Source organism: Carex rostrata, chromosome 7 (genome assembly GCF_964058835.1).
Source record: "Carex rostrata chromosome 7, lpCarRost1.2, whole genome shotgun sequence".
NCBI classification, from domain to species: domain Eukaryota; kingdom Viridiplantae; phylum Streptophyta; class Magnoliopsida; order Poales; family Cyperaceae; genus Carex; species Carex rostrata.
The window spans coordinates 6401833-6428283 of NC_135924.1; the positions used below are offsets into that span (position 1 = coordinate 6401833).

The window sequence follows — 26451 nt, forward strand, 5'->3', positions numbered from 1 at the left end:
CAGTAACAAAATATTGTCAAAATATATTAGTTGGTGACTAAATTTGTTCCAAAACCCTGTGGGCCATATCTCATCCAAAAAGTTTTCCTGCCTAATCTGCAAAAGCAGTCATGTAAAAATAAAATATAAAAAGAAAACTGGACATCTCCATTGCTTTTCTGATGCTCTGTTCCTTTTCCATGTCATAATCTAATTATAGCTTGGTTGAAACTCGTTTTTTTCGTTGTACATCAAATTAAACAATTTTAAACAAAACTTCAAGCCAAAGACTTAACAAATATTCGATTCATCATTTCTCCTCGTTTAGAAGCTACAATTTTATGAGGACTTTTGATGATGATGAAGAAAGCCTTAACATTTTGCTCTAACTATATAGTTTACCCTAGCCCCATTAGAAGTGGCTTAGTTTTAGCTAATATGGATTACTTTTGGGACTTAGCTCTAGTTTTATTATGGCTGATGTATGAACTTATTGCTATTTTTGTGGTTTGAGATTTTATGACTCCTAGTCAAGGTGTTTGATGCACTGAGACTAGTTTTTTGTAATTATCCAATTTCAGTAATATGAAATGGGCTTATGCCTCTTTTAAAAAAAAAAAAACCATCCCCTATATTCATCCAAGAGTTTAAGTATCAATATTCAATCTACCAATAAACAAAGAGAAAATCGGTAATAATTAATTTTTTGAAAAATAAATGAGCAATCCTTTCTAAATAGGTCAATTTAATAGTTTGTAGTTGTATCTTATGGAGGCACCTCTGCAAACACAAAAACGAAATGTTCTTTACTAACTCTCCACCAAAAACTATTAGAGATATGACTAATTAATTGACTGATTTGCTTCTTTAATTCATTATTGGATAGCAAATGTAGGGAAGCAAATAAAAGAGAAGGTGAAAAATATAGGGGGGATTTCATGTATATCCCTCAAAAACTTTAAAATTACATATTTTCCCCCTCTAAACTTCGAAATTTCGCATTTCCCCTCATTTTCAAAACTCGCAAATTTACCCATTTTATTGTATTTTATATTATAACTCATTTTAAATTTATAAAATGCCTATAATACCCTTTATTAAAAGCATACAAAATTTGTAATTTGTTTAAGAAAAATATCGGTCTTATATTTGATCGGTTTTCAAGGCAAAATGGATATTTTATGAAGGGTAAAGGGTATAATGGGTATCCGATTTTCGAGGGAAAAATGAGTATTTTGTAAAGGGTAAATGATTTAGTGGACATCTTATGAGACAATAAAATGGATATTTTCTTAAAAAACTACAATTTTTTTATGTTTTTAATAAAGGTTAAAAATGGATATTTTATAAATTTAAATGAATTTAAATATAAAAAACAATAAAATGGGTAAATTTGTGAGTTTTAGAAGTTTAGATGGGGAAATACATAATTTCAAAGTTTAGAAGGGGAAATACGTAATTTTGAATTTTTGAGGGGTATACATGAAATTCCCCCAATATATGCCAAAAGATTTTGATGAAATTCCAATTCAGTCCCAGAGGCCAGAGCCAAGGGAAATGCTGGAAGAAATACAATAGGCCATGGTCCCACTTGTACCACCTGCAGTGACGAATTTTTTTTATAAACCATAATTAACTAAATTATATTTAGCAAAGTAGCATAATTGTTTTTTTTTTACAAAAATCACAAAGACTGAATCCCTATTTCAGTCTCCAAATTTTAATTTTTGGAGAGACCGAATTGGGGATTCAGTCTCCACATTTTCCTCTGTTTCGGCCCCTGTTTCGGCTTTTCTCGAACACCCTGCATTTCTGTGATGTATTTCCTTTGTTTCGGCTTGTTTCTGCTAAAGACAGCCCCTATTTCTCCAGGAACAAGCTGTTTCTGCTAAGTACAGCCCCTGTTTCAAAATAAAGGGAGACCGAATTGGGGATTTGGTCTTTGTGGTTTTTGTAAAAAAAAAAAACAATCATGCTGCTTTGCTAAATATAGTTTAGTTAATTGTGGTTTATAAAAAAAAATTCTGCAATGACTTAAGACTTGAGCAAATACCATAAAAAGATCAATTGTCACCTTAGACTTGATGATATTTTTTTTAACTTTTTTTGAGTGAATATGTGTTTCCTGATAGATAGAGATGTATATACTGACTTGTACGTTAGGCGGGTCGTACCAGTAATTGTACTTGGTACCATAGAGAGTCAAAGAGTTTTTAATGGTACCAGATCAAGGACAACAGATGTGTTCTCTATGAAACACAGAAAAGACAGGATGCCCATGACTGGTACCAGTGGGATGAACCAAATTAATCCCCATTGAATCTTATTTTCTCATGAAAAGGAGGTCATACATGTTGGGGGTAGCACTGTTTATACTCTACCAGTACGAAAAGTTCTTAATGTGAGTTAAGTTTTTGATTCTCCAATCAATTAACCCACAAAAATTGGGATCAGAGACGAAACTAAAAAATTTAAATTGAGGAGGACTAAAACGTATAATGCATAATGTGACAGTTGGTATTTGAACTTAAGTCTTCATGACTATGTATCCTCTGAAACTAGAGGTTGAATAAAACCCGTTAAGGGTATACCCGCCCGTACCCGCCAGCTAGGGTACCCGTGCCCGAGCCCGGGTATGGGTCGGGTACTCGGGTACGCGGGTACGGGCAAAAACCGGACCGGACCCGTTATTTTAGACCAATACCCGAGTTTACCCTACCCGAGTTAACCCGTACCCGACTACCCGAGTACCCATACCCGTATACCCGAGTACTGTTCATCACAGTTCAAAATTCAAAAAATTTGATTTTTCCCCCAAAAAAAATCAGAAAAAACCAGAAAAAAAACAGCAAAAAAAAAAAAAAATACCCGTACCCGCCCTACCCGTACCCGTACCCGCCTTACCCGTCAAGGGTACACGGGTAAGGGTATAGGACGGGTAGGGTATGGGTTTTGAAAATTATACCCGCCATACCCGTACCCGAATACCCTTGTACCCGAGTATACCCGTACCCGCCCGAGTTGCAAACCACTATCTGAAACAACTCAAACTTTGAGTTTGAATCCAAACTGTCCAATTATAATTTAGACCAATCTAGTCTGAGATAAAATACACAGGATCCTTTAATATTTGTGTCGAAGCAGATCAGACAATCCAAATCTAAACTCAAAATTTAAGTTACCTCGGGTAATGAATTCAGTCTTAACAACTAAAAAAATGAAATTCTAATCACTACTTAATTATTAGACTACTCCTTTAATATAAGATGTGAAGTAGAGTTTAAGGATAAGTTCTTGTCAATTCATTCTAAAGATAGGATTAATTTGGTACAAAATATAGTTTAAAAAATCAAAATAGTATTTTTGAAATTTTAAATATTACAATGAAAAGTGGCTGATACTTTTAAGGATATGAGACTAGAGAACGAAGTAGGTCTGATGCTCATCAAACATATATTGAGTCTAATGAGATCCAACACCGTCCGATCTATATTAAGATATGTGCGCACAAAAATTAAAACAGTTGTGTACGGATATTAAAGTAGGATACATGTATCTTAATGTGAATCGATCAGTGATTGAGTCCATTGAACCTACTCTAAATCTCATTCCTTATTAAAATGATGATAGAAATTATCTTATGAGATAAAGTTATCTTCTTATCTTCACATCTTATCTTTTTATTTGACCTAGCATGCGAAAGAAGAGACAAAAATTATCTTCTTATCTACATATTTTTACTTTTATCGAACATACGTTAGTGGGCTTTGTTAAAGTTAATTTCTTTTAAATAAAATTAAGTTACTATTTTATTTATGTCCTTTATCTCACTCTAAATATAATCAAGATGATATCAACCTATTATCTTTTGAATAGATCTTAATAAATGGTTTCATTTCGTTATCTAACCTATTATATCATGCGGTCAACAAAGCTTTTGAACGAGGCGTTCCGATTGACATCATATCAAACTCGTTTTATATTTTATCAAAACCGTTACATCCACATCAATATTCGTACACACTTGATCCTTATGAATCTTAAAGCTCACTACTAGTATATAATACCTAATCAGTTTATGTCCGAAAACTAGTTATATATATAGAGAGAGAGAGGAGTGATCCAATTACACTATTTTTTGGTGACACTGAATTACATTCTTTTCTTTTTTAAGTTTTCAAATTCTAAATAGTCGATCCAAACCGTTCAACATAATGGATATGTTAAAATGTACTTGCAGATCAAATTTTACATTTTTTGAATTTTTTTTACTATTTATTAAGTATTTAACAAAATCTCTATATTCAGACCGTTGAATTTTTGTACCCATCTTAATAAATAGTAAAAAAAAAAAAATCAGAAAAATGTAAAATTTAATCTGTAAGCACATTTTAATATATTCATCAAGTTGAACGGCTTGGATCGACTATTTGGACTTTGTAAACATAGGGTGTAATCTGGTGTCAGCAAAAAGGATGTAATTGGATCTCTCATCATATATATATATATCAATCAAGGTTCTAAATAGCGATTATAGCGTTATAGTTTTTAAGGTCCGAAAAAAACTATAGCACAGCTATAGCGCAATTATATTCTATTTAGAATCATTATGTAAGAAAAACGGTTAATAATGTTATATTCTATTTATTTTTACGTTTGAATTTAATAATTTGTATAAATAGAAAATTTCCCTTAAAAATGCCGAGGTGCCATAGCCCTTTAATAAAATAAAGAAAATTATTAAGCGCATGTGTAGCAATTAAACTTGCTTAAAAGCACAAGTAAGATTTTGGAATCCACAAAAAAAAAAAAAAAAAAAAAATAGGATCAAAGACGTGCTTTTAAGTTTCCAAAGTGCATCACGGGAGGTGAGGTGCGCAATATTCTTTTTGCTTTTAACTTTCCGTATGAAACCAATTTTATTTAATTTTTTCTTTTCGCAATTATTTGTTACAAAAGGGTTCTTCAAGTGGGACCCACTTGGGACAACTAGGTTGAATTGTTTCGTCAAGCGATAGCCATGTCTCGGTCCACTAGAATTAAAAATCAAATCATAAAAATAGAAATTAAAAAACCAAAAAGCAAGCACTAGAATTAAAAATCAAACCAAATAAATTCAACTGTAATTCCATTTATATTTCTTGGTAGTCGCTACCAAATTTAAAAAAAAAAAAAATTCGATTTATGTAGTTTGCATTGGAACTAATAACAATGTAAATACTTATAACTTGACAATTTATATATTAGTGATTTTCTACCTTTAAAAAATAGTTATTATTTTTTAAAATATAAATTGTAGTTTGCAAGTACATTTTGATATGGAGTTCATGTTAGTGCATTTCCAAATGGCCGAATTGAATATTGACACAATGACATATGGTACTTCTATTATTTTATTTTTTGGAAAACGTTAAATCTAGTTATTATTGATTTTTTTGTGTGTATATTCTGAATATTACTTACTATTTTTTTAAAGTCATAAGAAATATTTTAAATAATATATCAAATTGAGTATGTTTTATACAAGAAAACTATATCACTAATATTGATATTCACATCACATCTATACAGTCAACACAAAATTAATATTTCTTTCTATCTGCTAATAAAGTAAGCTCATGAAATTATTATTTTTATTGGATAAAAAAAGTCACTATATATAGTTATCAAGTTTAAACCATAAGAACATATTTTTCAAATGTATATTAAAACTGGATAAACAAACGGTAGATTATTAAAAAATAATCAGCTTTTGTCTAAAAAAAAAAACTGTTGTATACTAATTTGTATGAATGAGGCTATAGTAAAATAGTGCCCTTTTTTTACCTATCTAAAAGATGGTAAAAAAATTCTAAATTTTGGTCTTAAGAAACTTTTCATCAGTGTCAGCTGTTTAGGCTGATTAGTCGTTGGCGGCGATCAAATCATCATGAATTTTTTCGATTAATTGGTCTATTATTCTCAATTATTTTCAATTAATCGTTTGGCAATACCCTGTTTGTCCGACCAGCGCATACCATTATTTACAACACTGCTTTTTATATGAAAATTGTGTTTAATAATTCAAATCAGACTTTTAAATTTTAAAAATAAAAATATGAATACATACAATCGATCGGTAATATGCATATTACTATATTATATAGCCTCATTTAATTTGTATTGTATTTGGTATTTTGGTTTGATTATTGCATGAGGAGAAGGTGAACAAAGATGGTGCAAAGATTGTAAAGATTGCGACTTGTGGCATAATGAGTTGGTTAGTTGCAAATAAATAATTAATATCCAATGAAGCAATGGCCTCCTATTCTCCTAACTTATCAACTATGATGATGATATTTTTAATAATGTCACGGAGTGATTATCAAGCAATGTTGTACCTTATCCATATTAAAATAAAATCTTTATTTACTTGCAATGACCTAATCATATCACCGTGATCATATTGCCACATATGATTCCAATGTTTTTAAGCATCTTTTTTTTTTTTTTAAATCATATAACTACAAACTTGGATGTAAATTTGGTACTTTAAGACAAAAAGGAATTAATTAATTAATTAATTTAATTGGAGCAGACCCCAAGGGAAGGGAAGACAAAGCTGTCTATTTTGTAAATGTGATTAGAACTTATCTATTCCTATCTTTTTTTGGTATGAGATAAGAATTGACACTCTCAACCACTTGTCTTCATTAGAGATGCTAAATTTGGAACCAAGCAATCTGCAAACTAATCGAACCGAATCGAACTTAATCCAGTTCGAGTTTGAGTTCGTCAAATTTTGAACCGAATTGATTTGAAATTGAAGTAGGATTTCGAACTGAAAAGAAGAGTACGAGTTTGATTTGGTGTGATTCGAACTAGTTCGATTTGGTTCATTAATAGTTCGAATTGAGGCAAATTGGAGGAGAATCATCATCCCTTAGAGCGAGCGAGAGTGAGGGCGAGGGAGAGGGGTAGCGAACCAATTTCGAACTGAGCCAGACCCAATTTCGAACCGAGCCAAATTCAGTTCGAGTTTGAACCAATTTTGAACCGAGCTAGTTTGATTCGTTTTAGAATGAACTTCAATTGAATGAGTTAATTGCAACTTTTTTTTTTCAAATCGAATTCAATCAATTCGATTTACAAGTTACGAGATTTTTTGTTAGCCCTACCAAAAATCTAGCATAAAGCAGATATGCCTTAGTTAATTTTGATAGTTATTTTTATTGAGTAGAAATAGGATGTTATTAAACTAATCAAGTTTCTTGATGAACTTAATTTTAAAATCTATCAGATTGACTTTTAACGATAAATTCAAATTAATATTTTAAAATCTATCAGATTGACTTTTAACGATCAATTCAATTGAATGTATTACTTGTGAAGTTTTAATATTTTAAATTTGTCGTTTCAAATTAATACGATAAATTTTACAGTTATGTTCATTAATGAGCTTGATGCACTCGAAACACCCTAATTTTACTCAATTTTGCTTTTATTTGGTGGATTTGAGATTACCGAAAACAATTTAAAAGACTATTCATTGTTTCCGAGAAGGATCTGATGTGAAGACAAAAAAAAAAATGATTTACTTGCTATGCCTTAGGCACTACTATTTGTTTGAATTCCGCACCCTTAGGCACTAACTAACTAATATAATTTGGGACACGATTTAGGATATTAGGTACCCAACTAAATTCAATCAAAAAGAAAATAGATAGTTAGATACTGAGGGGTTTAGTTAGGTTAGCCGTTAGCGTTTGGTTCGGTGTGGGCGTGGACTTAATTCACGTTAGGTTGCAAGGGAACAAATTTAATACCATGTTTTTCTCCATGCATATTATATAGGTTTACATGATATATAAATATAATTGACATTAGTTTTATTCAAGGCGAATTTAAAAGAAGTTCAGAGGTGATTAAATCATCTATATAAATACAAATAGCAATTTTATTCTTTATAATTTTTATATTTTTTAAAGTCCTTAATATGAAATTTGGAGGTTTAACTCCATATTTCTAAAAAAATTTTGTGTATATATATAGAGAGAGAGGGGAGGGATCCAAAAACACAATTTTATGGTGACACATCTTGACATCATATTTTTATAACTCATTTTTGCTATTTCAAAATTTAAATAGTCGATCCAAATAATTCAACGTGATGTCCATATTAAAATGTACTTGGAGACCAAATTTTACATTTTTTGAAAATTTATTACTATTTATTTAGAATTTTTTGAAATTTTTTTTTTTCAATGGTCCAAAATTGTTTGAAAACAACAATTTTATACACATCTTAATATATACTAAAAAATTCCAAAAAAATATAAAATTTGGTCTCCAAGCACATTTTAATATGGAGATCATGGTGAACAGTTCGGATCGTCTGTTTGAATTTTAAAATTGCAAAAATGACTTATAAAAATATGGTGTCAAGATGTGTCACCATAAAATGGTGTAATTGGATCCCTCCTCATATATATATATATATATATATATATATAAATAGAGAGAGATAAGAAAGGAAAAAAATATTTTAAAAAAATAATAACATAGAGTTTTACATTTGTCTTAAGACGAAAAATCGGACAATTTATATAAAAAAAGATACATTTTGTTTTAAATAAATATTAAATTATCTACATGAAACAAGAGAAAGAAAAAGAAATTTAAAATACGGGATTTATATTCATAAATAAAAAAGCAGTACAAACGATTTTGGAACTTTTTGTTGTTTTTGTAGTTGAAACATGTGGACTAGAGTTTTATCATGCTTAAAAATAATTGTAAGTCCGTAACTACTCTATAATTAACCTTTGATTTAGTGAAAAATCTATTTATTTCGTGTGAGAAGTTACTGATTTTAAATCCAAATTGTTGATGTTAAAACAATTGAATGACTTAATCCGAAATTTTAAAAAATATCATAATAAAAAAAATAAACCAAATAATAACGAAATCCTGAAAATTCGAAAAATATCCTGGCCGCATCCCCTATATGCGGACCCTCTTTTTTTCGCTTTTAGTTTGAATTCAATTGCTGCCGCAAGAGAGCGGGGGGGGGGGGGGGGGGGGGGGGGGAGGGGGATGCGGTCCATAGAAAAGAGGTCCGCATTTAGGAGATGCGGCCGTGTCAAAATTTGAATTTAAAAAAAAATGTGGTTATTTGTTTTTTTTTTTTTTGGGTATGGTATATTTAAAATTTTTGTGACTTGACATTCGAAATTGGGAGATGTTTGATGGACATCAAATCAAATTGAATGCTCAGTTGGAGTTATTCCATCACCATCAAGATTCGTACAAAACTTAAAATCCATACAGATTAAGTTTGCACAAATCTTGATGCAAATTAAACGGTTCCTAATGGATATCAAACTGAATTTGATATGATATTGATACCTTTCAGACATCCCGTTCATCCTTCACCTCCAACTTTACTTAAAAAATCTGCATTTTTTTTTCTGTTTGGTCTTTATATTAGTTGTAAATTTTTCTAACTGTAAATTGGAATAAAATAGTATAATATAGATGAGCAAAGTATAGTTATATATCGTTTTAGTAGTGATAACGTTGATCCTTTTCTTTTCTGTCACTGTCCCAATTTGTGGAACCATCTGACACACACGTCTGATCTATCTGTTTTACTGGTTTTTGGAGCATTTATATTGAGTGGTCGGCTAAGGTTTGATTTGGATGGTATATCTAAGACTTATCCATAAACAATTTGTGTTTGATGTAGATACATATAAATGTGGATTTTTTTTATTAATTAATGCGTAGAATTAAAAGACAATTCGAGGAAATATGATCCTATTTATTATTGTTATACTCCATAATAAGGATCAAGTCTCCAAATTTTTAGTCATATTACATTTTTTTTTTAATGTTTTCATCCGTTGTGTTGTTGTTTTTTTCATTGATTGTGATCAGATAACTTATATGTAATTATGCACATATTTAATATTTTGTTAAATATACAATTAAATTTTTTTTTTTTTAAGTTTCAACTTTTTTCTTTAATAGATATTTTTTGTCAAGACTAAATCTGAAGAACAACCCCAATCATATATGTATATAAAGAGGATTGAATTTTCAGGTTTCTTAGCCTTGCACACACTCATGTTCTTAATCTCAACTATCCAATCATGCTTATCCTTTCATATATTCGTGATTTATTTCCTCATTAAAGAAAAGGTGTTTCATATGCTTAAGATGCGACAAAACACTTAAATAATACAATAGTTCCTCCTCTACAAAATTCTGGAGCGACTTATCATGTCATATTCATTGTACATAATTTTAATGTTAAAAATAATATTTGTGTCAAAAACATTGTTGTATATAATTTTTTTTTATATATGTTGTCTTAATTTTAAAAAAAAATTCTTCATATAGATACTTTTCTTTCGGACGAAGTCCCAAAAATAATCATAATACACATAAATTGAACATGCCACACAAAATTAACATAATAATTTTATTCCATCCATAGTGAGCACACGCATTAATTTCTACCATAATGAGATATTTTGAGTTATCTCATCGATCGAAATAATCAATTTTGAAAATCATTTATGTTTAATTGAATAATTATAAATCATTATATCGTGCAATCTAGATTAAAATACATAGCATGATTCTAAATTTTTGAATGAATTATATTTAATTTAAAATTTTAGACAAGTCAAATGTGCTTTCATAATTTATATCAAAATAATTTATTAAAAATCCATCTCGTCATTAAATCAATTTTACCATTATGTTTCTAGATTGAACCTAAATAATATAAAACATCCAAATTTTTTTTGTATAATTAATAAATACTGATAATTTTTCTTATCAATACGATATAAAATTTAGCCCAAAATTGATCATATATAATAAAGAAAACTTGTGATTATGTAATCTAGATTACAATAGGTTCACTCAGAAGTCAAAAGAAGAAAGAAGAGAGAAAAAGGAAAAGAAAAACTATATTGAATTAAAAGTCATGTTCAACTTTAGTAGTAGCTTCATGCACCTTCTATGTAATGGGACGTAACGCATTGATTTCAATGCAAAAATACAAATTAATATTAACAAACGAAAAAGAAAAAGAAAAACATAACTACTCTTGTTGAAAATGACACCATTTGCAAAGTAGAAAAGAAATGATGTAAACATTTAGAGAAGATAGAAAAAAGAGCATTAATTTTAACACAAGCAAAGCAAATGCATGTGTGTTAGGTAATAATAGCCTTTAGGTTGTTATATTGTAGAAAAAGGGGAGTGTATGATTTAGTTAGTTATCAATTATTCATATCTAATTATGAAGGATGGCATATATGCTTTGCATCTCCCACCGTTGTCTTCATATAATCCTTGATGACAAATGTTAACAAGTCAATGGTGGATCCAAGAAATATTTATCAGTAATTTAAACTTAGATTTTTTTTTTTCAAAATGAAGTTTAGAATATAAATTTTCAATAATTTTTTTTTTTAATTCTGCCCCTTTGTTATTATTATTTTTATTTTATTTCTTGAACTTTTATTTACAATCCACCCTGTTAAGCCTCACTTCATAAACACTTAAAATTAACAAAAATATAAAATAAGTGAATAATCAATTAAAAGGGATTTATATACTGAACTAGAACAATAAAATATCTAAAAGCGTCTCTTTCATTGATAAGTGATAACAGAACAAAATTGGAAAATAAAACATATAATGGCTGAAAAAACAAGTTACAGTTACAAATGAATATATAGACCCACACATATGTTTCTTATAAAATAATAATTTTAAACAGTTGCTTCCTATGCTTTTTTTTGTGTCTTTGATGGAAAAAATTAAGTACAAACACATAATGTGCATTAATTCTTAACCTATCATATTTGTTTATATGCATTTCTTGAACAAATTTCATGCTAATTAAATATGGATTTTTGCCAGTACTGATTGTATCAGCTTACTGGTGTAAGTACGAACATTCGGCAAGAACGGCCTTCCATTGTAAATTTTAGCTGACTTTTGAATGCCTTGTCATATGTCTTGTGCTGCACCAAGAAATTTAACAGTTCCAAACATATCACAAATTTTGTGCAAGAATTAATTTCTCTCTTACAAATCACAAGTCATAACCATGCATTAGTGGTACCGTTGCTTTAAAGCAATGCGTCATATAGAGTCTGGTACTGTGGCACCAGATGCTACATATTTTCACTTGAGTTTGGTTAAGTTTGTTTTTTTCTTTGCTTTATTGGTTGCACACTGGGGTCTATGTCTATCTAACCTGTTAGACCTTACCAGCAGAATATATCAATAATGTAGAGTGATGCTATGGTACTATGCAATTATGCATAGCACACATTGGTCCATACTATGGATAAATATCTTTGTTTACAAACTTCAAACAGTTGATCTGAACGGTTCAACATGACCACCATACGAAAATGTACTTGTAAATCAAATTTTATATCTTTTATAATTTTTTACCTTTTTTTAGATAGGAAGAAAATCACTTGATCTATAGATTCAAAACCATTCAAAAGTAGCGATTTTCTACCTATCTAAAAAAATAGTAAAAAAATCTAAAAAAATGTGAAATTTGATCTACAAGTAATATGGATCTAATGTTGAATGGACAATGGTTCAGATTAACTGTTTAAACTAAAAAACCAAAAATATTGATCCAAAGTACAGACTAATGTGCGCTATGCATAGTACCATAGCCTCACTCCAATAATGTAACTTTTATTATTTGATATCATGTGTAACTCAATGCATGGATACAAATGACACTTAGAAAAAAGAAAAGACATGTCCACTTTAGTTTTTATGCTGTTTCTTTTTACCTTCCACAAGTCTCGTACTTCCATATTGGTACCAGTAGATATGCCGAGGTCAGCCCAATATGCAGAAATTGTACTTTTTATAACAGATCGATTTAACAAGAGGACCACAATTCTGGACTTGGAAAGTGGCCCGGCCCAAATCTGTGTGAAGGGGAGTTGAGAGAATTAATACAGAGATTTTGGGTTAAAATGAAACAAAAGAAGATAATATACTTATGAGAAACCTCAAGATCTCCATCTTTCTTTACTTTCTTTGCTTGAATTCCAAGAGAATCTGTAAAAGAAATTTTATAAAATTTACACAATTTAGAAACATCTTTTTAATTTATGTCATAATGAAATTGAAAGAGGTTAAGCAAGCACATAACCTGTTACCATAAAGGAAAATTTTGACATTTTGTGTTGAGTTTCTCGGTTCAAAGAAGTTATCTTTTTAATTAAAATAATGTAAATGTAAATGTAATGTCTCATCTTAATTCTGACCTTGATTTACATCAATCACCTCTTTGTTGCTAAGAATTTTGTAAGTGTTGTTTGAAATGTCCCTTACATCACATCCAATTAGAAGAGGAGCCTAGCAATCAAATATATTACTTTGAAACTTACAAGGAAGTTTGAAAAAAAATATATATATTAAAAGTATTTCTATAATAAAGATTCTGAGTGTTCATTTTTCAATACCTTAGAGATAGCCCACAAACTGAAATGCACGATGTACTGTTTATGGGTCATGCCTCCATTACCAATTTCAAGCATATCTGGATCTGATTTCATCATTTAAATGGGAGAAAATATTAATAACTTTAGTAAGGTAGTACAAAACAATGCTTCATTTCTCAAACAACATAAAAGGGAAATACCATTCCAACCACCGGGCCTTGCAAAATCAGCGTATTCTTCATTCGCATCAGCTCTAGCAATCATACTACACAACATATAGAGAAGTAAGAGATAATATAACATAAGAAATATACCCCCAATCTAGCAAAGAAAGGGCTAACTATGATTTCAAATCCATATGTACCAGTATACACATGCTACAGCCTACAAACCATGAGGTGTCTTATTTGATATAAAAATCGGCAAGCAAATCAAAGTAAGCTATCAGTTCATATAATTTACCTGTCCCATGAATCACTTATATCAGTAGTTGTTCTCCAACTGTTTCCTAATTTGGCACCCCAAAAGGCCGGGTGCATTTCACCCCTAAAAATACATAGAGAAGAATCAAACTAAATTACACAAATTCGACGATATCATATATAGCATACTATTTATTTGTTGTACATAATGTAGTGGTAAATGACATAAATTGCTGAGTAGTCATATTAACAGACTCATTTTCTTTTCTCACAACTTCACAAGACTCTTCTTTTTTATTTTTTTATTTGAGGGGGTCGTGTCACCTTTTAGGAAGATTGTTTTGTTTTTCCATCCTGAAATTTTGAAAAGTAAAATAAGAAAAAGTACCACTCGCATAAAGAGAAGAAGATTGGTCTGCCAGTTTTTATTATAGCTTGGCTCATTGGAGGGTACCTACAAAATAAATTAAAGCTATTATTTACATTCGAAAAACTTTTTGTTCTTATTGTTTTGATTGTAACAAAACTCCAAATTTATTTTGTTAATTTTATATGGTTAATTTTCAGATAATTTAAGGTTGCAACAAAGGAATTAGTTCGGCAAATCACAGACAAAGGAGATAAGAATTGAAAGAGAGCATATTCATCTCTTTTGTTCAATCATCCAGCTTATAACATGCAAATTTACCCACAAAATTAAAATAATAATTTTGCAGAATGGCCCTTATTCTTGTAAATATAATAAAAAGATTACAACTGCTACTTCAACCACCATGTTTTTTTGGCTTGTACTGGAAGTTTTTATTTATATCAATGGAATAATTTATTGTACTTAAGTCCTTTTGGACAAAATCCAAATGCCAAACAAAAGTTAGATGGACTGTAATAAAAAGATAAAAATAAAAATAAGACGGAGTTAAATTTGGAGGTTTTGCATTCTGCTCTGTACTAAAAATGTTCATTACTGATCATAACTGTTACAATATCTACATCCATTATTCTGGTGCTTGAATATAATACTAAATAAAAAGGGAGGGCAGAAGAGTAAAGTACCTCTTTGTTGGCTCAGTATAGTTGTTATTGCAATTATCATACTTCAAATAATCTATATTCTGCATTTAAATTGAAAAGCAAGATCAAAATTATTTACTACATTGTAAAAAACTTGTACTGAAATTTTTTTTTTCCAAAAATACCCATGATGCAAATGTGTTGGCATCTTTCTCCTCGTAGCCTAGTGATCCAGGCATTTTATTACTGCATGTTTGAAACCTATACTTTAAAAGAAAAAGGTCGTTGATTATCAAATAAAATCGCTTGATTCACATGAGACTCATAGTAAAAAGTAAAAATTTAACAGGGAAAAATAATAATTACCCAGCATCAGAATATATTCCTAGTTTAAGACCTTTGCTGTGAACATAATCAGCTAGTGCCTTAATTCCTGATGGGAATGTTTTCTTGTTTGGAACAAGATATCCCTAAAATCAAAATGAAATTATATTACACTAGAAAATTTCCTAGACATAGTTATAAATTTATAAATGAGAATGTTTCCAATGTAAACCTCTGAATCGCGCTCTTTCTCAGCCCAGCAATCATCTAAATCATCCAAAAAAAAAATTATGTAAGAAAGAAGTTGAAATCTTGAGTAAAGTAGTAATTGAAAATTATAAATCTAGGAAAATAATTACCAATATTGACATATTTATATCCAAGCTCAGCAAGCCCAGTTGATACAAGTGCATCAGCTGTGCAAAGAAGCAGGAGAAACTCATCATAAATGAAAACATGAAATAATTAGTTCTAAAAGGTGTTTTCATAATTCAACTTTATATTAAAATAACCTTTGATTATTCCAAAAAAGAAAGAATTAGGTACCAGTATCCTTGATGATTGTTTCATCAATGTTGCAAAAGAAGTGGTTCCAACTATTCCACCTACAATTAAATACATCCAATCTATAAAAGATATACATATAAAATATAATTCTCAAAATGCACTTTTTATCTCTCTCATTTAGAGCAAAAAATTTATTCGCATGCAAAAGTAAAATGTACCCCATTGGAGGAGTAGCTCCTAATCCATTTTCCAACAGAAGTCTCCTGTAAGAATCAATCTCAGCCGTCGATTCAGTGCCAATCCATGCATTAACACAAATCAACATCATTGATAGTAGCATTATTTCTACCAATCTCGCTTTCTTCTTCTCCATCTCTTTCTCTCGCCTTTCTGGTAGGAATTGATAATTCAAGTTTGTTTCTTTAGTTGTATTCTCTTTTCATGTGATTAGTTGGAAACTTGGAATAGTGGGAGAATTAAGTGGAGAAGAACACGAGCTTATTCCTGGAATAATGCTATTATTTTTTTGTTTGTTCAGTCTCAACTTTTACTTTGGTCGGGGAAAGCAAGAGAATACAAATGCACTCCGGGATGAGATCCTTCTTTACTTTATTGACTAGTACGGTTTTTCTCCATTTGCATGGAAACCAGAGTGTCCAGTTGAGGCACACATGAATGGAATAGATTATAAAAATTGTACAGTGATAATATCATATTGCACCTTTTATGTGTGTATTATGTTTTCCTTTTAAATTTTATGCAAGTTTGATGTGATATTATTATGTTTGTTTTACCTGTCTATATAAATAAAATGTTTTTATTTATTTAGATGAAGGTTGATGGATAAAATATTTGCAAATGATTCTTTAAGAAAAATCCAAATGATTTGGATTGTTGAAGTGTGCATGAATATTAAGAGTAGTTCTAGAGTACATTAAATTTTTCTGCTACATATATTTTTGAGAAATATTATATAAATTAAAAAAATAAAATTGTAGATGTATTTTTAATTATTTAGATTAGAGTGTGTATCAAATTTGGCTCGATTTGAAAGACAGACTTCCATCAAATAATTAATTTTTTTAACGATGTAGTTATTATGGATTCATAATAAATGATCAATCAAATTTTAAACTGACTAAAATTGACACACTCTCTATTTAAAATAATTGAGAACACATCTGCAATTTTAACTCTTTTAATTTAATAATATTTTTTCAAATTACGTACCATTAAAGTTGGGATGTATAAAATATTAAAGACAAACACGAGTGGACAATAATAATAAAAAAATTGTCGATACTTTTCTGACAAACTGGAAAGAAAAAAAGTTTTTTTTTTCTCATGCCATACATGTGACTACTAGTAATAAAGCAACTTATTACCAGGATAGATCCAGTTTTCTTGAAATGGAGATAAATTGTAAATAATAGAAGAGGTCCTATTAGTTATTATTTTTTCAGACAAGTTGGGGAAAGAGCCTGGAGAGGTCTTAGCATTAAACTGTTCTTTAATTATTGCCGCGTGTGCAGACTGTTTGTGGAATCTTTTCTGCGTACCGAACCCATATGGTGCTGATCAACTTACTGGTGCACAATAAGGACAAGGTGTTGCCGTACAAAATATGTCTGTTTCACTGACAGATAAGTTGCTCGTTAAGTATTTATCTTTCCTTCTGTTCTTGTATAACTATGAACCATGTTCATCTTTGTTTGTGTCACCGTCAAAACCCATATTTAATGATCGGAATAATTTCACTTGTACCCCAACCCCCGAAAAAAAAGAAAAAAAAGCTGCTGATTACTGAAAATTCCCTATAAAATAAAAGCTGTAACTCTCAAAAGATTGGAATTATATAAGAGTAAGGCTATGGCGCTATGGATTGCATAGATGTCTCTATGCAACAGTTTAATATTTGAGTTCTTAAAATTTTAATGGTCGATCCGAACTGTTCAACATGATCTTCATATGAATATATACTTGCAAATCAAATTTTACATTTCTTAAAATTATTTTATTATTTTTTTAGATTTTTAGAAAATCACTTGATCTAAAAATTTTGCACTATTCAGATATTTGATTTTCTAAAAATCTAAAAAAATAGTAAATTTTTTAAAAAAAAATGTAAAATTTGATTTACAAGTACATATTCATATGGAGATCATGTTGAACGGTTCGGATCGACCGTTAGAATTTTGAAAATTTGAATATTAAGCCGTTGCATAGAGGCCAACCCATAGCACCGTAGCCTTAATTATAAAAATCCAGTTAATTAGCTACAAATTTTCCTCGTTCACATATATATATAATAGAGTATGCACGGTGAGTATTGACCATTGAGAAAGAAAATATACTTTGAAATGTTTATAGGAAAAAAAATATGGGAGGGAAAATATGCAGAAAACTTTTGCTGGTCTATATAATTAAAATTTTAGCTATATGTGATAGTGTTAGCTTTTTCTTTTAATTACTGGTCATGTACATTTTGTGAGCACTTATATTTTTTAACGTCTTGCAGAATTATATAATTATATAATTATATTTTTTAACGTCTTTTTAAAATGTTCACTTTACATTCTATTTGTTTTTTTAAAAAACACTGAACTAGTTTCTTTTAATATCTTCTACCTCTTTTTATCACGTATAGTAGTTAAAATTCTCAAGACGCGTTGGATCGATGATGATATGAAAGTTTCCATAGATGATCATCGTTACACTTTTGTACTAGCATCAAATATATGTCATGAAATTTGTAAATATATAAGTGTTAAACAGAAAAAATATATATTAAAAATAAGCAAATAAGTATATTGGGAACAACATTTTTTTTTATCAAAAGTAAATAAATTGATGTTATAAACACACATCCACCCAATCTTTTTGTCATTAAGATATATTGATCAAAAGTCAATTTTATTGTTGAAACGATCGGTTAAGTATTTACATATACAATATCTCTTTAAAAAGAATTTAGATATTAAAAGTTTTCAGATATCAATATATTGAGAAAATGGACTTGATATATTTCAACATTTTTTACTGACATATACGTACAACACGATAATTCTCATAAAAACTAATTATTATATGCAGTGATCTGTCGAACAGCGCCTTAATAACACACGAAGGATTGTGAAATCTGTAGCAGTTGTAGAGTAGAAGCATTTAAAGAAAATTTATCTAATCATTATGACTGCTAGTGTCCACGTTAGAATGTCCTTTTTTTTTTCAAGTAGCATTACTTGTCGGTTACCTTCAATAAACTTTTGTCATCAATTCCTTTGGGAGCTAGTAGATCTAGAGTACAGCTTGATGCTGAGGCTGACCTAATAGGTCAAAGGTAAAATCATTCAGGCCTGTTCGGCCGACAAATGGGAATGGACATGGACAAGAAAATTGAACTGAAAAACACTAATTTTGTAGGAAAAAAAAATTCAGTTGAACTAAATTTTTTTTTCCCCACGTGAACAGTGATTCATCCAAACAGGCCCTCAAGCAAGAAATAATTCATGAATACTTCACTGTTAAGAAAAAAAAGTATGTTCAGTCTATTATAATATATATAAAAAAGACAAAAGTGAATATACACACACAAAATAATCCAAGTAATTAAATCATAAAATCTCTAAGGAATTACATAAAAATTTATAAAAAATAAATAAAATATAAAATGTTAAAATATATATAAGTATTATATTATAAATAGTAGTGGAAAAAGGACATAAGAAAAAAGACAAAATGATCAATATCTGAATTCAAAGTTTCTTTGACGAGAGGTATCAATCATTTTGTCTTTTTTCTTATGTATTTTTTCCACTACTATTTATAATATAATACTTATATACATTTTTAACATTTTGTATTTTATTTATTTTTTATGTAATTCCTTAGAGATTTTCTGATTTAATTATTTGAAGTATTTTGTGTGTGTATGTTCACTTTTATCTCTTTTTGATATTATAATATAATATCCAAAAGTTGAACATACTTTTTTTTTATCTAACTTTTTTTTTTTTTTTTTATAATCTTTGTAGAGACTGCAAAGTCGTGAAAAAAATTGAAATCTCAACCTTTGAATAACTATCGGTTTTAAGACTTTTTTCTTAGCCAACTATGTTACCTGCCCTTCTCCTTATATCTTATTTATTATCGAGTGGAAAAAAAAAATCCATGGTAGATTTGGATACAGCTTGAGGGCTACCTCATGTCAAAAAGTTTTTATTAGTTTTCACTAGTTTCAATAGCATTATGTTTTCTTTAAGGGGGGGAATATTATATATGTGCTTTTAAAAAAAAAAAAAGTTATATACGTATGTCTCCTTTCAAAATATTACAAGTTTATCCAGTATATTGCCTATGCTATTAATTAAAACTCATTTTTAAGTTTATAAAGTTATCGCTTTATTTTTTATTAGCAAATAATAAAATTGTATATACTTGTGTTAGAAAAATGTTCAGTCTTCTAAGTAGATAATTTGTGAGGGCAAATTGGTGATCTCTCTGTTTGTAACACATACACAGTATCATATAAAGACTACATATATAAAATTAGAAGACTATAAATTTAAACTGAGAAGACTACATTTTTTTTTAATGAAAACTTTATAAATCTAAATGAGTTTTTAATTGAAACGGATAAAATTAAAACTTTATAAATTTAAAATAAATTTTAATTGAAAAGGATAAATATGATGTTATAAATTCTAGAAGGAAAAACGTGTAATTTTGATATTTTTGTGGGATACACATGAAATTTGCTCCTTTCTGGGTCCGTCGCTGTTTACAAATTTAAAAACCTCCATTTTTTAATTTCTTTTAGCCGACAAAACTTCTCTGTTATTGTGTGAATATGCCAAAAACTTAAAAAAAAAAGGAGCCTGACAAATAAAATCTCCGAAAGTATCTCTCAAGTAATTTAACAGAAAAAACTTCTAAAATTATCTAACTTTCATTTTTAACACTAATATTCAAACATTTAAAACTCTGTTTATAACATTTTAAAATGTTACTTGCAAGAATTTAAACATCTATCTGAAATTATTTTTAGATAGTTTTAATTCTTAACTACTTTTATCTTCAAGTCAAAAAAGAAAAGATTCTTGATGCTTACAACAATTGATAATAGCAAAAAAAGAAAAGACTCTTAAACCTCTATCTGAAAACATACTCTTAATTACTTTTGTACAAAGCACTGTTATTAAAACCGGACGAATGGACCGGAAAAAACCATGCATATATTCAAACCACTTTTCTTGGCTTGAAGACAAAAGTAATTAAGAGTTAAAACTATCTAGAAATGTTTTCAAACAGAGGTTTAAATGCTTGCGAGTAATATTTTAAAATGTTATAAGCATAATTTTAAATGTTTGGATATTAGCGCTGGAAATGAAAGTTAGACAACATTGGAAGGTTTTTTTTTCTGTTAAAATACTTGGGAGACGTGCTAGGGTATGATGGCTCGGGGGGACTAGAACATTTCTCTTATAAAATATATATATCAAATTGTATAAACGGGCTATAATGGTCAACTTAGACCAGTTACATTAATTTCTTTAAGCCTGTTAGATTTTAATTAATCTTTTCAATCCAGCCCAGCCCATCCCATTAGGAGCTTCTCTCCAGCAAATGATATTCAAGTCATTCGTAGTTTATATAAATCACATTTGAATTGCAGTCATAAAGAAATTGATGAAATATCTCATAATTTATATATACTAGAAGGATCACAGAAAGAAAATATATGAAATATATTAGAATTTAAATAACTAGATGGACTACAAAATAAAATTCTGAACGGATTTTTGTGACATAATTAATTAGCCTAACTGTTTCAGTAATATTTGATTCTATAGAATTCCACTGTACATTATAACAAGCTACGATTTACGTATTCAAAAGCTTGCTGACATACTGTAGTTTAAAAAATTTCTATATGAATTTAAGAGTATTTAGCAATGAATAGCTTTGACTAGGCAAACATAGTGACAACTTTATGATTCGGGAAAGATTCGGCGGGGTAAAAGTTTCGTGATTTAGGAATAACTGAGGTATAATTCAGAAATAATTCGAAAGTATACATTGAGAGGACAAAAAATTCCCACAAGAGAGCAAAATAAAATAGTGAAAAAATTGAGAAACCGAATAATACGTGGATTGATTCGCCAACAAATCAAATCCAAATTATTCGCAAATCTTGTTACTATGTAGGCAAACACCAATTATAGGTGCACAGATTTTAGCTTTAGTTAAGTTCTGGTGTTCAAATCAGAATTATGATGCAAGTACTAATCTGTTGTGTATGCTACCTTGTGATACAAAATGGTTGGAAGGAAATTTTCTTACCAGTTCAATGGAGGGAGAACAGGTTATAACCCATATGCATGGGCAAGAGATGATTTTATATGATGCACAGGTGGAAGATGATGGTTGATGGTTGGAGAAGATGCACTTATCTGTTATGCAACTTTGTGTGATTTTCTATGTTTATAGGGTCTTTTGTGCTTAAAAAAACTGAATGATGTTATAGTCTCTTATGTTTAGCTGTCTTTCTTATATGGTTATCTGGTTTACTTGGGTTTTGATGGCATGCCTTGTTTGTAAGTTTTTGTAGTAGTACCAGAGAGGTGGTACCAGGTTCTAAACCATTGTAAGGGTTTTCATATTGAATGGATATTGGTGGGAATCCCCACTTCTTTCAAAAAAAAATTAAAATTAATAACTCGTGTTATCTGTGCATTGAAATTTGAAAAATCTACATATTACTGCTATAAAAGAAAAATTCTCTGACATGACAAGCTCACCTATCCGTATCAGTACCGAGACTGCTAGTACAGTAATTGTGTTTCTTTCTCTAGAAGGGCCAATACCAGATTCATCCCTTCTGCTTCTCCCTTTCTCTCTTTCATAAACAATTCTCCCTCTTCAATTTCATAAAAGTTCCCAGTTCTCACCTCGTGGGCCAAAACACAAGACGAACAAAACAACCACCTAATAAAATCCCTCAAACCCACATACCCACAACAAAACAGGTTACCGGGTAACCTAAACCTCTTTCTCATCTCAGTTCTCCAATAACTTCCATATAACAAACCAAGAAATGACAACAAAATCCCTGTAATTCCTACCACGTACCTCAATGCCTCATCATTGATCATCAAATTCATTACGGGACCAATTTCCCGAAATATGTAGATTTAGTCCCAAAAGGTAAAAACCAACCACAAAAACCAAGGTAGATATCTAGCATGACACGCTTTCAATTAATTTTTATGTGCTGCTGACAGTAAAAGCAGACAAGTATTAAGGTAGCTATGCTGCTAAAGTAATAATACTTGTATTAAATGATAGCAATAAGCCAATATGGCACAGTTCTGGTGTGGTAAATTCCTTGTGAGATGATGCAAGCATGGAACACTAGACTTTTAGAATTTCAACTTTCAAGTATTTGCAAATAAAAAAGGTGCTAATCTCTGAATCAGGACATGATATCAAAGCTTGACAAACCAAGTTGGAGCTCGCCTCTTCATTATTAGTAAAATGTAGCTACAATTCCACTGATACAAAAAAAAAGCCTCCATCTCACTAAGACAAAAATCACACAAAATGCAAGAGAAGAGCCAACAATACTCCCATCTCTATAAAAGGAGTCACATGATTTGCGTGAATACTAATGATATCGTTAGATAGCCGAGAAGTATTCCTTGCTGAGTTTTGGGTCAGGTTTCATTGACTTCTCACCTGGCTTCCACCCTGCTGGACATACCTCATCTGGGTTGTCTTGAACAAATTGTAACGCCTATTAAACAAAGAAAACCATCATTATATTTTGGATCAAAGACCGAGAATGAAAAATTTAGACAACTAAAATGAAGAAATAGACCAGGTAGCACAGCTCTCACATATTGAGAGCTACTATAAGTGACTAATTTTTTGGCAACTTCAGTATTTTACATTTTTGAATAAGACGAAATTTACCTGGAGAGTCCTCATGGTTTCATCAACACTACGACCAATAGCAAGGTTGTTAATGGTGGAATGCTGAATTACGCCTTCCTTGTCTATAATAAACAGTCCTCTCAATGCTATTCCCTGTCATGTATGTCACAAAACACGTAGATTTGTGAAATTTAGTCATCAGCCCAATAACAAATATAGAAGAAAGGCATGTTTACAACTAAAACTTTTGACATCTGAAGTTGTCCTTCAAAGATACCTCGACACATTATAGGGGCTTCTGAAAGCTACCCATGGCATTTTTACTACATATGTACTAGACACCCACTTGTGCTTGCTCGATATCCAATCATTAAACCAAGAATACTCAACTGAATGAATGATGAAATCACCTGATTTTTTCATTACAACTCTATAAAAAAGCTTCCGACCAATATTACATGGTACAAATCCTAGTGTCCTACATATAAATTTACTTAGATTGATTCCATTTCAGTTTGATTTGAATGTAAAGTCTCAACATTTTGCATTACAGCAATATACTTTCAAATGTATTTTATTTTGGGTAGCATTGCAATTGCATAAAGTATTTATCTGCAAACAAGGTAAAATAATTGGTACACGTTGAAAAGTGATAATAGTCGTACCTGATCAGGTATCAACACACCAAAAGATTTGGAGATAGATTTAGTAACATCAGAGATCAATGGATAGTTCAGGTCACCTAGTCCACCTGACTTCCTATCTGTTTGTACCCAGGCAAGGTGGGAGAACTACAGGAAAATAAAAATGAATGTGAAAACAAAGCTTTAGAAAAATTGAGAACAAAAGTCAACAAATGATTGTATGAATGCAGAGCATATGATATTATGAAATCTGACAAGAATGTTCAAATGGCCCCAAAATTCATTAGCTTCTTATTCCAAAAGTTGGACAAGACCATCCATCAGGGTGGAACCCGGACATAACTAGGGAGGGGTCACCAATTTAGGGTGAGGTACAATCTTACAATAATTTTTAATTACGAGTATAATTTTATAAATATTTTCAGAAAAATAAAAACATAGAAAGGTCAAGTACATGACTTTTTTTTCTTTTGACGGGGGGAGGCAAATGCCCCACCTTGCCATTACTTGCCTCCGCCCCAGTCAATCATGGCTCATTCATCAAATGACTTGTTGCTACTTATTTACTAATAAAAATATAAGTGTTCTAAGACTACTGCAAAAGATTTGTTTCCTACGATGTTCTATTAACCATGTTCAGTACGCAGAAATTAAAACAAGGGACTTTACCACACTGTCAACAGAGACACCCAAAATTTCAGTATTCAGCTTCTCGAATTCTGAGTGGCGGTCACTGAAAGCAGTAATCTCTGCATCAAGAATTTGTAATATTTTAGAACAGAAGAAAAGGAATCAAAACAATAGTCAAATTTTCATTAGTCCTCTTTCAACGTACCAGTAGGACAAACAAAAGTGAAGTCAAGGGGATAGAAGAAAAGTATCACGTACTTCTTCCCAATATAATCCGACAATTTTACCTAGAAATAAGCAAAATCAATTTTAGAGTTAATATGTGCAAGCAACTCTAGGATAACATTTTAAAATAAACATGACATATGATACTGATGTTCCATTAAGCCTATTTAAACCAAAATCAACATATTGGCAGGTAAATTAAACCTCAACATTGTGCATCAACTAGCCCTAGTTTCTGTAATCAAATTCCAATTTTTTTTTTCATCACTTATATAATGAACAACGAAAAAGGGAAAAGATAAAATCTAAAAAGGATAACCTACTACATCGCGACAAGGACTGGTTTATACTAGCACCAAAGCCAGCAGTATGGCACCAAAATCCAGTATAAGAAAATTCTTAGGATATAACTCAGTCTCAATCATTTGCAATGTACATAATGAATTCATGTACACTAATTTGAGAAGCACTTCAGTGAACCTGTACCAGTACGGACAATGTATAGCTGGCAGCTAAAATTAACACATACCTGTCTGACGACTCTTAAGCATTTTATATTTACTTCTTTGAGTGGTCAGTTGGATTAAATTGTTACAAATTTTTAAACCGAGGTTTAATTGATCTAAAAGTGGTGAACTTAAGGCCACTCATAAGTCATAAGTGAAGCTTTGACACATTAATAAAAGTCAAGAAAGGTAGCTACTTTTGATTTCATGTACCTTGATGAACTCCTGATCAAACACCGCTTCAGCTTCAAAATCGGGTGCCTTGTTACCAACCAATGGAAGATCCTTTACAAATTAAAATCAATTAAATCACAAACGGATAACTTCAACAACCGATCTAATACAAAGGAACTACATTTTAGCAAAGCTAACCTCGGAAGAAGCCTTGACAACGGCACTTCTCTTGTTAACGGGTCTGGATCTGGAGACGAGCCTAGAAGAGCGAGAGGTGAAGCTCTTAGGAAAAGATAGATTTGTGGAGAAGTGACCAGCTGATGATTGATGAAGAAATGTGACTGGAGAGGATAGCTTGCACGAGATACTGGAGGCGATGGAAGGCACAGAGCAAGCCATGGCGACTGGTAATCCAAGTATCCAACTGTGGGTGGATAAGAGATGCTAACCAATTTATAATCGAACAATCTGGAATCCGGGATAATATATAGGTGGATTCTGTTAGACGAGTGGACAATGGGGAGCGTAGATAGACTGTCCGATTATACATCAAGACTCGTGCCATCAAGTGATGTTGGATCTCGACTTAACGGAGAGAAAACTTTCTCTT

At 30.5% G+C, this 26451-nt stretch overlaps 2 protein-coding genes across 2 annotated transcripts; both read right to left on the reverse strand.

Annotated features, from left to right (window-relative positions):
- Nucleotides 1–11693: 11693 nt before the first annotated feature.
- Nucleotides 11694–16285, reverse strand: LOC144557458 (alpha-galactosidase-like). The gene is made up of 15 exons (XM_078306030.1): nucleotides 15946–16285; nucleotides 15767–15825; nucleotides 15580–15636; nucleotides 15453–15487; nucleotides 15263–15366; nucleotides 15082–15157; nucleotides 14939–14997; nucleotides 14274–14339; nucleotides 13926–14009; nucleotides 13664–13728; nucleotides 13485–13567; nucleotides 13287–13377; nucleotides 13028–13077; nucleotides 12804–12944; nucleotides 11694–12005 (listed from the first exon to the last, which is right to left on the reverse strand). The coding sequence occupies exons 1-15, from the start codon at nucleotides 16098–16100 to the stop codon at nucleotides 11913–11915; spliced, it is 1218 nt and encodes a 405-aa protein (XP_078162156.1). The 5' UTR covers nucleotides 16101–16285; the 3' UTR covers nucleotides 11694–11912.
- Nucleotides 16286–23221: 6936 nt separating this feature from the next.
- LOC144557460 (2-Cys peroxiredoxin BAS1, chloroplastic) lies at nucleotides 23222–26345 on the reverse strand. Its single transcript, XM_078306033.1, has 7 exons — nucleotides 26040–26345; nucleotides 25881–25952; nucleotides 25142–25223; nucleotides 24976–25055; nucleotides 24328–24453; nucleotides 23702–23815; nucleotides 23222–23522 (listed from the first exon to the last, which is right to left on the reverse strand). Exons 1-7 carry the CDS (start codon nucleotides 26238–26240, stop codon nucleotides 23406–23408), a joined length of 792 nt encoding a protein of 263 aa, XP_078162159.1. The 5' UTR covers nucleotides 26241–26345; the 3' UTR covers nucleotides 23222–23405.
- Nucleotides 26346–26451: the final 106 nt, after the last annotated feature.

Coding starts and splice junctions, on each gene's coding strand:
- LOC144557458 (XM_078306030.1), bottom strand. CDS start 16,100: ATGGAGAAGAAGAAAGCGAGATTGGTAGAAATAATGCTACTATCAATG. Junction 14,998..15,081: donor CCAACACATTTGCATCATGG/GTATTTTTGGAA, acceptor ATTTAAATGCAG/AATATAGATTATTTGAAGTA. Junction 12,945..13,027: donor AGAAAGATGGAGATCTTGAG/GTTTCTCATAAG, acceptor CCCTTCACACAG/ATTTGGGCCGGGCCACTTTC.
- LOC144557460 (XM_078306033.1), bottom strand. CDS start 26,240: ATGGCTTGCTCTGTGCCTTCCATCGCCTCCAGTATCTCGTGCAAGCTA. Junction 25,224..25,880: donor TTGATCAGGAGTTCATCAAG/GTACATGAAATC, acceptor GCTTATTTCTAG/GTAAAATTGTCGGATTATAT. Junction 25,056..25,141: donor CACTTTTGTTTGTCCTACTG/GTACGTTGAAAG, acceptor TTCTTGATGCAG/AGATTACTGCTTTCAGTGAC.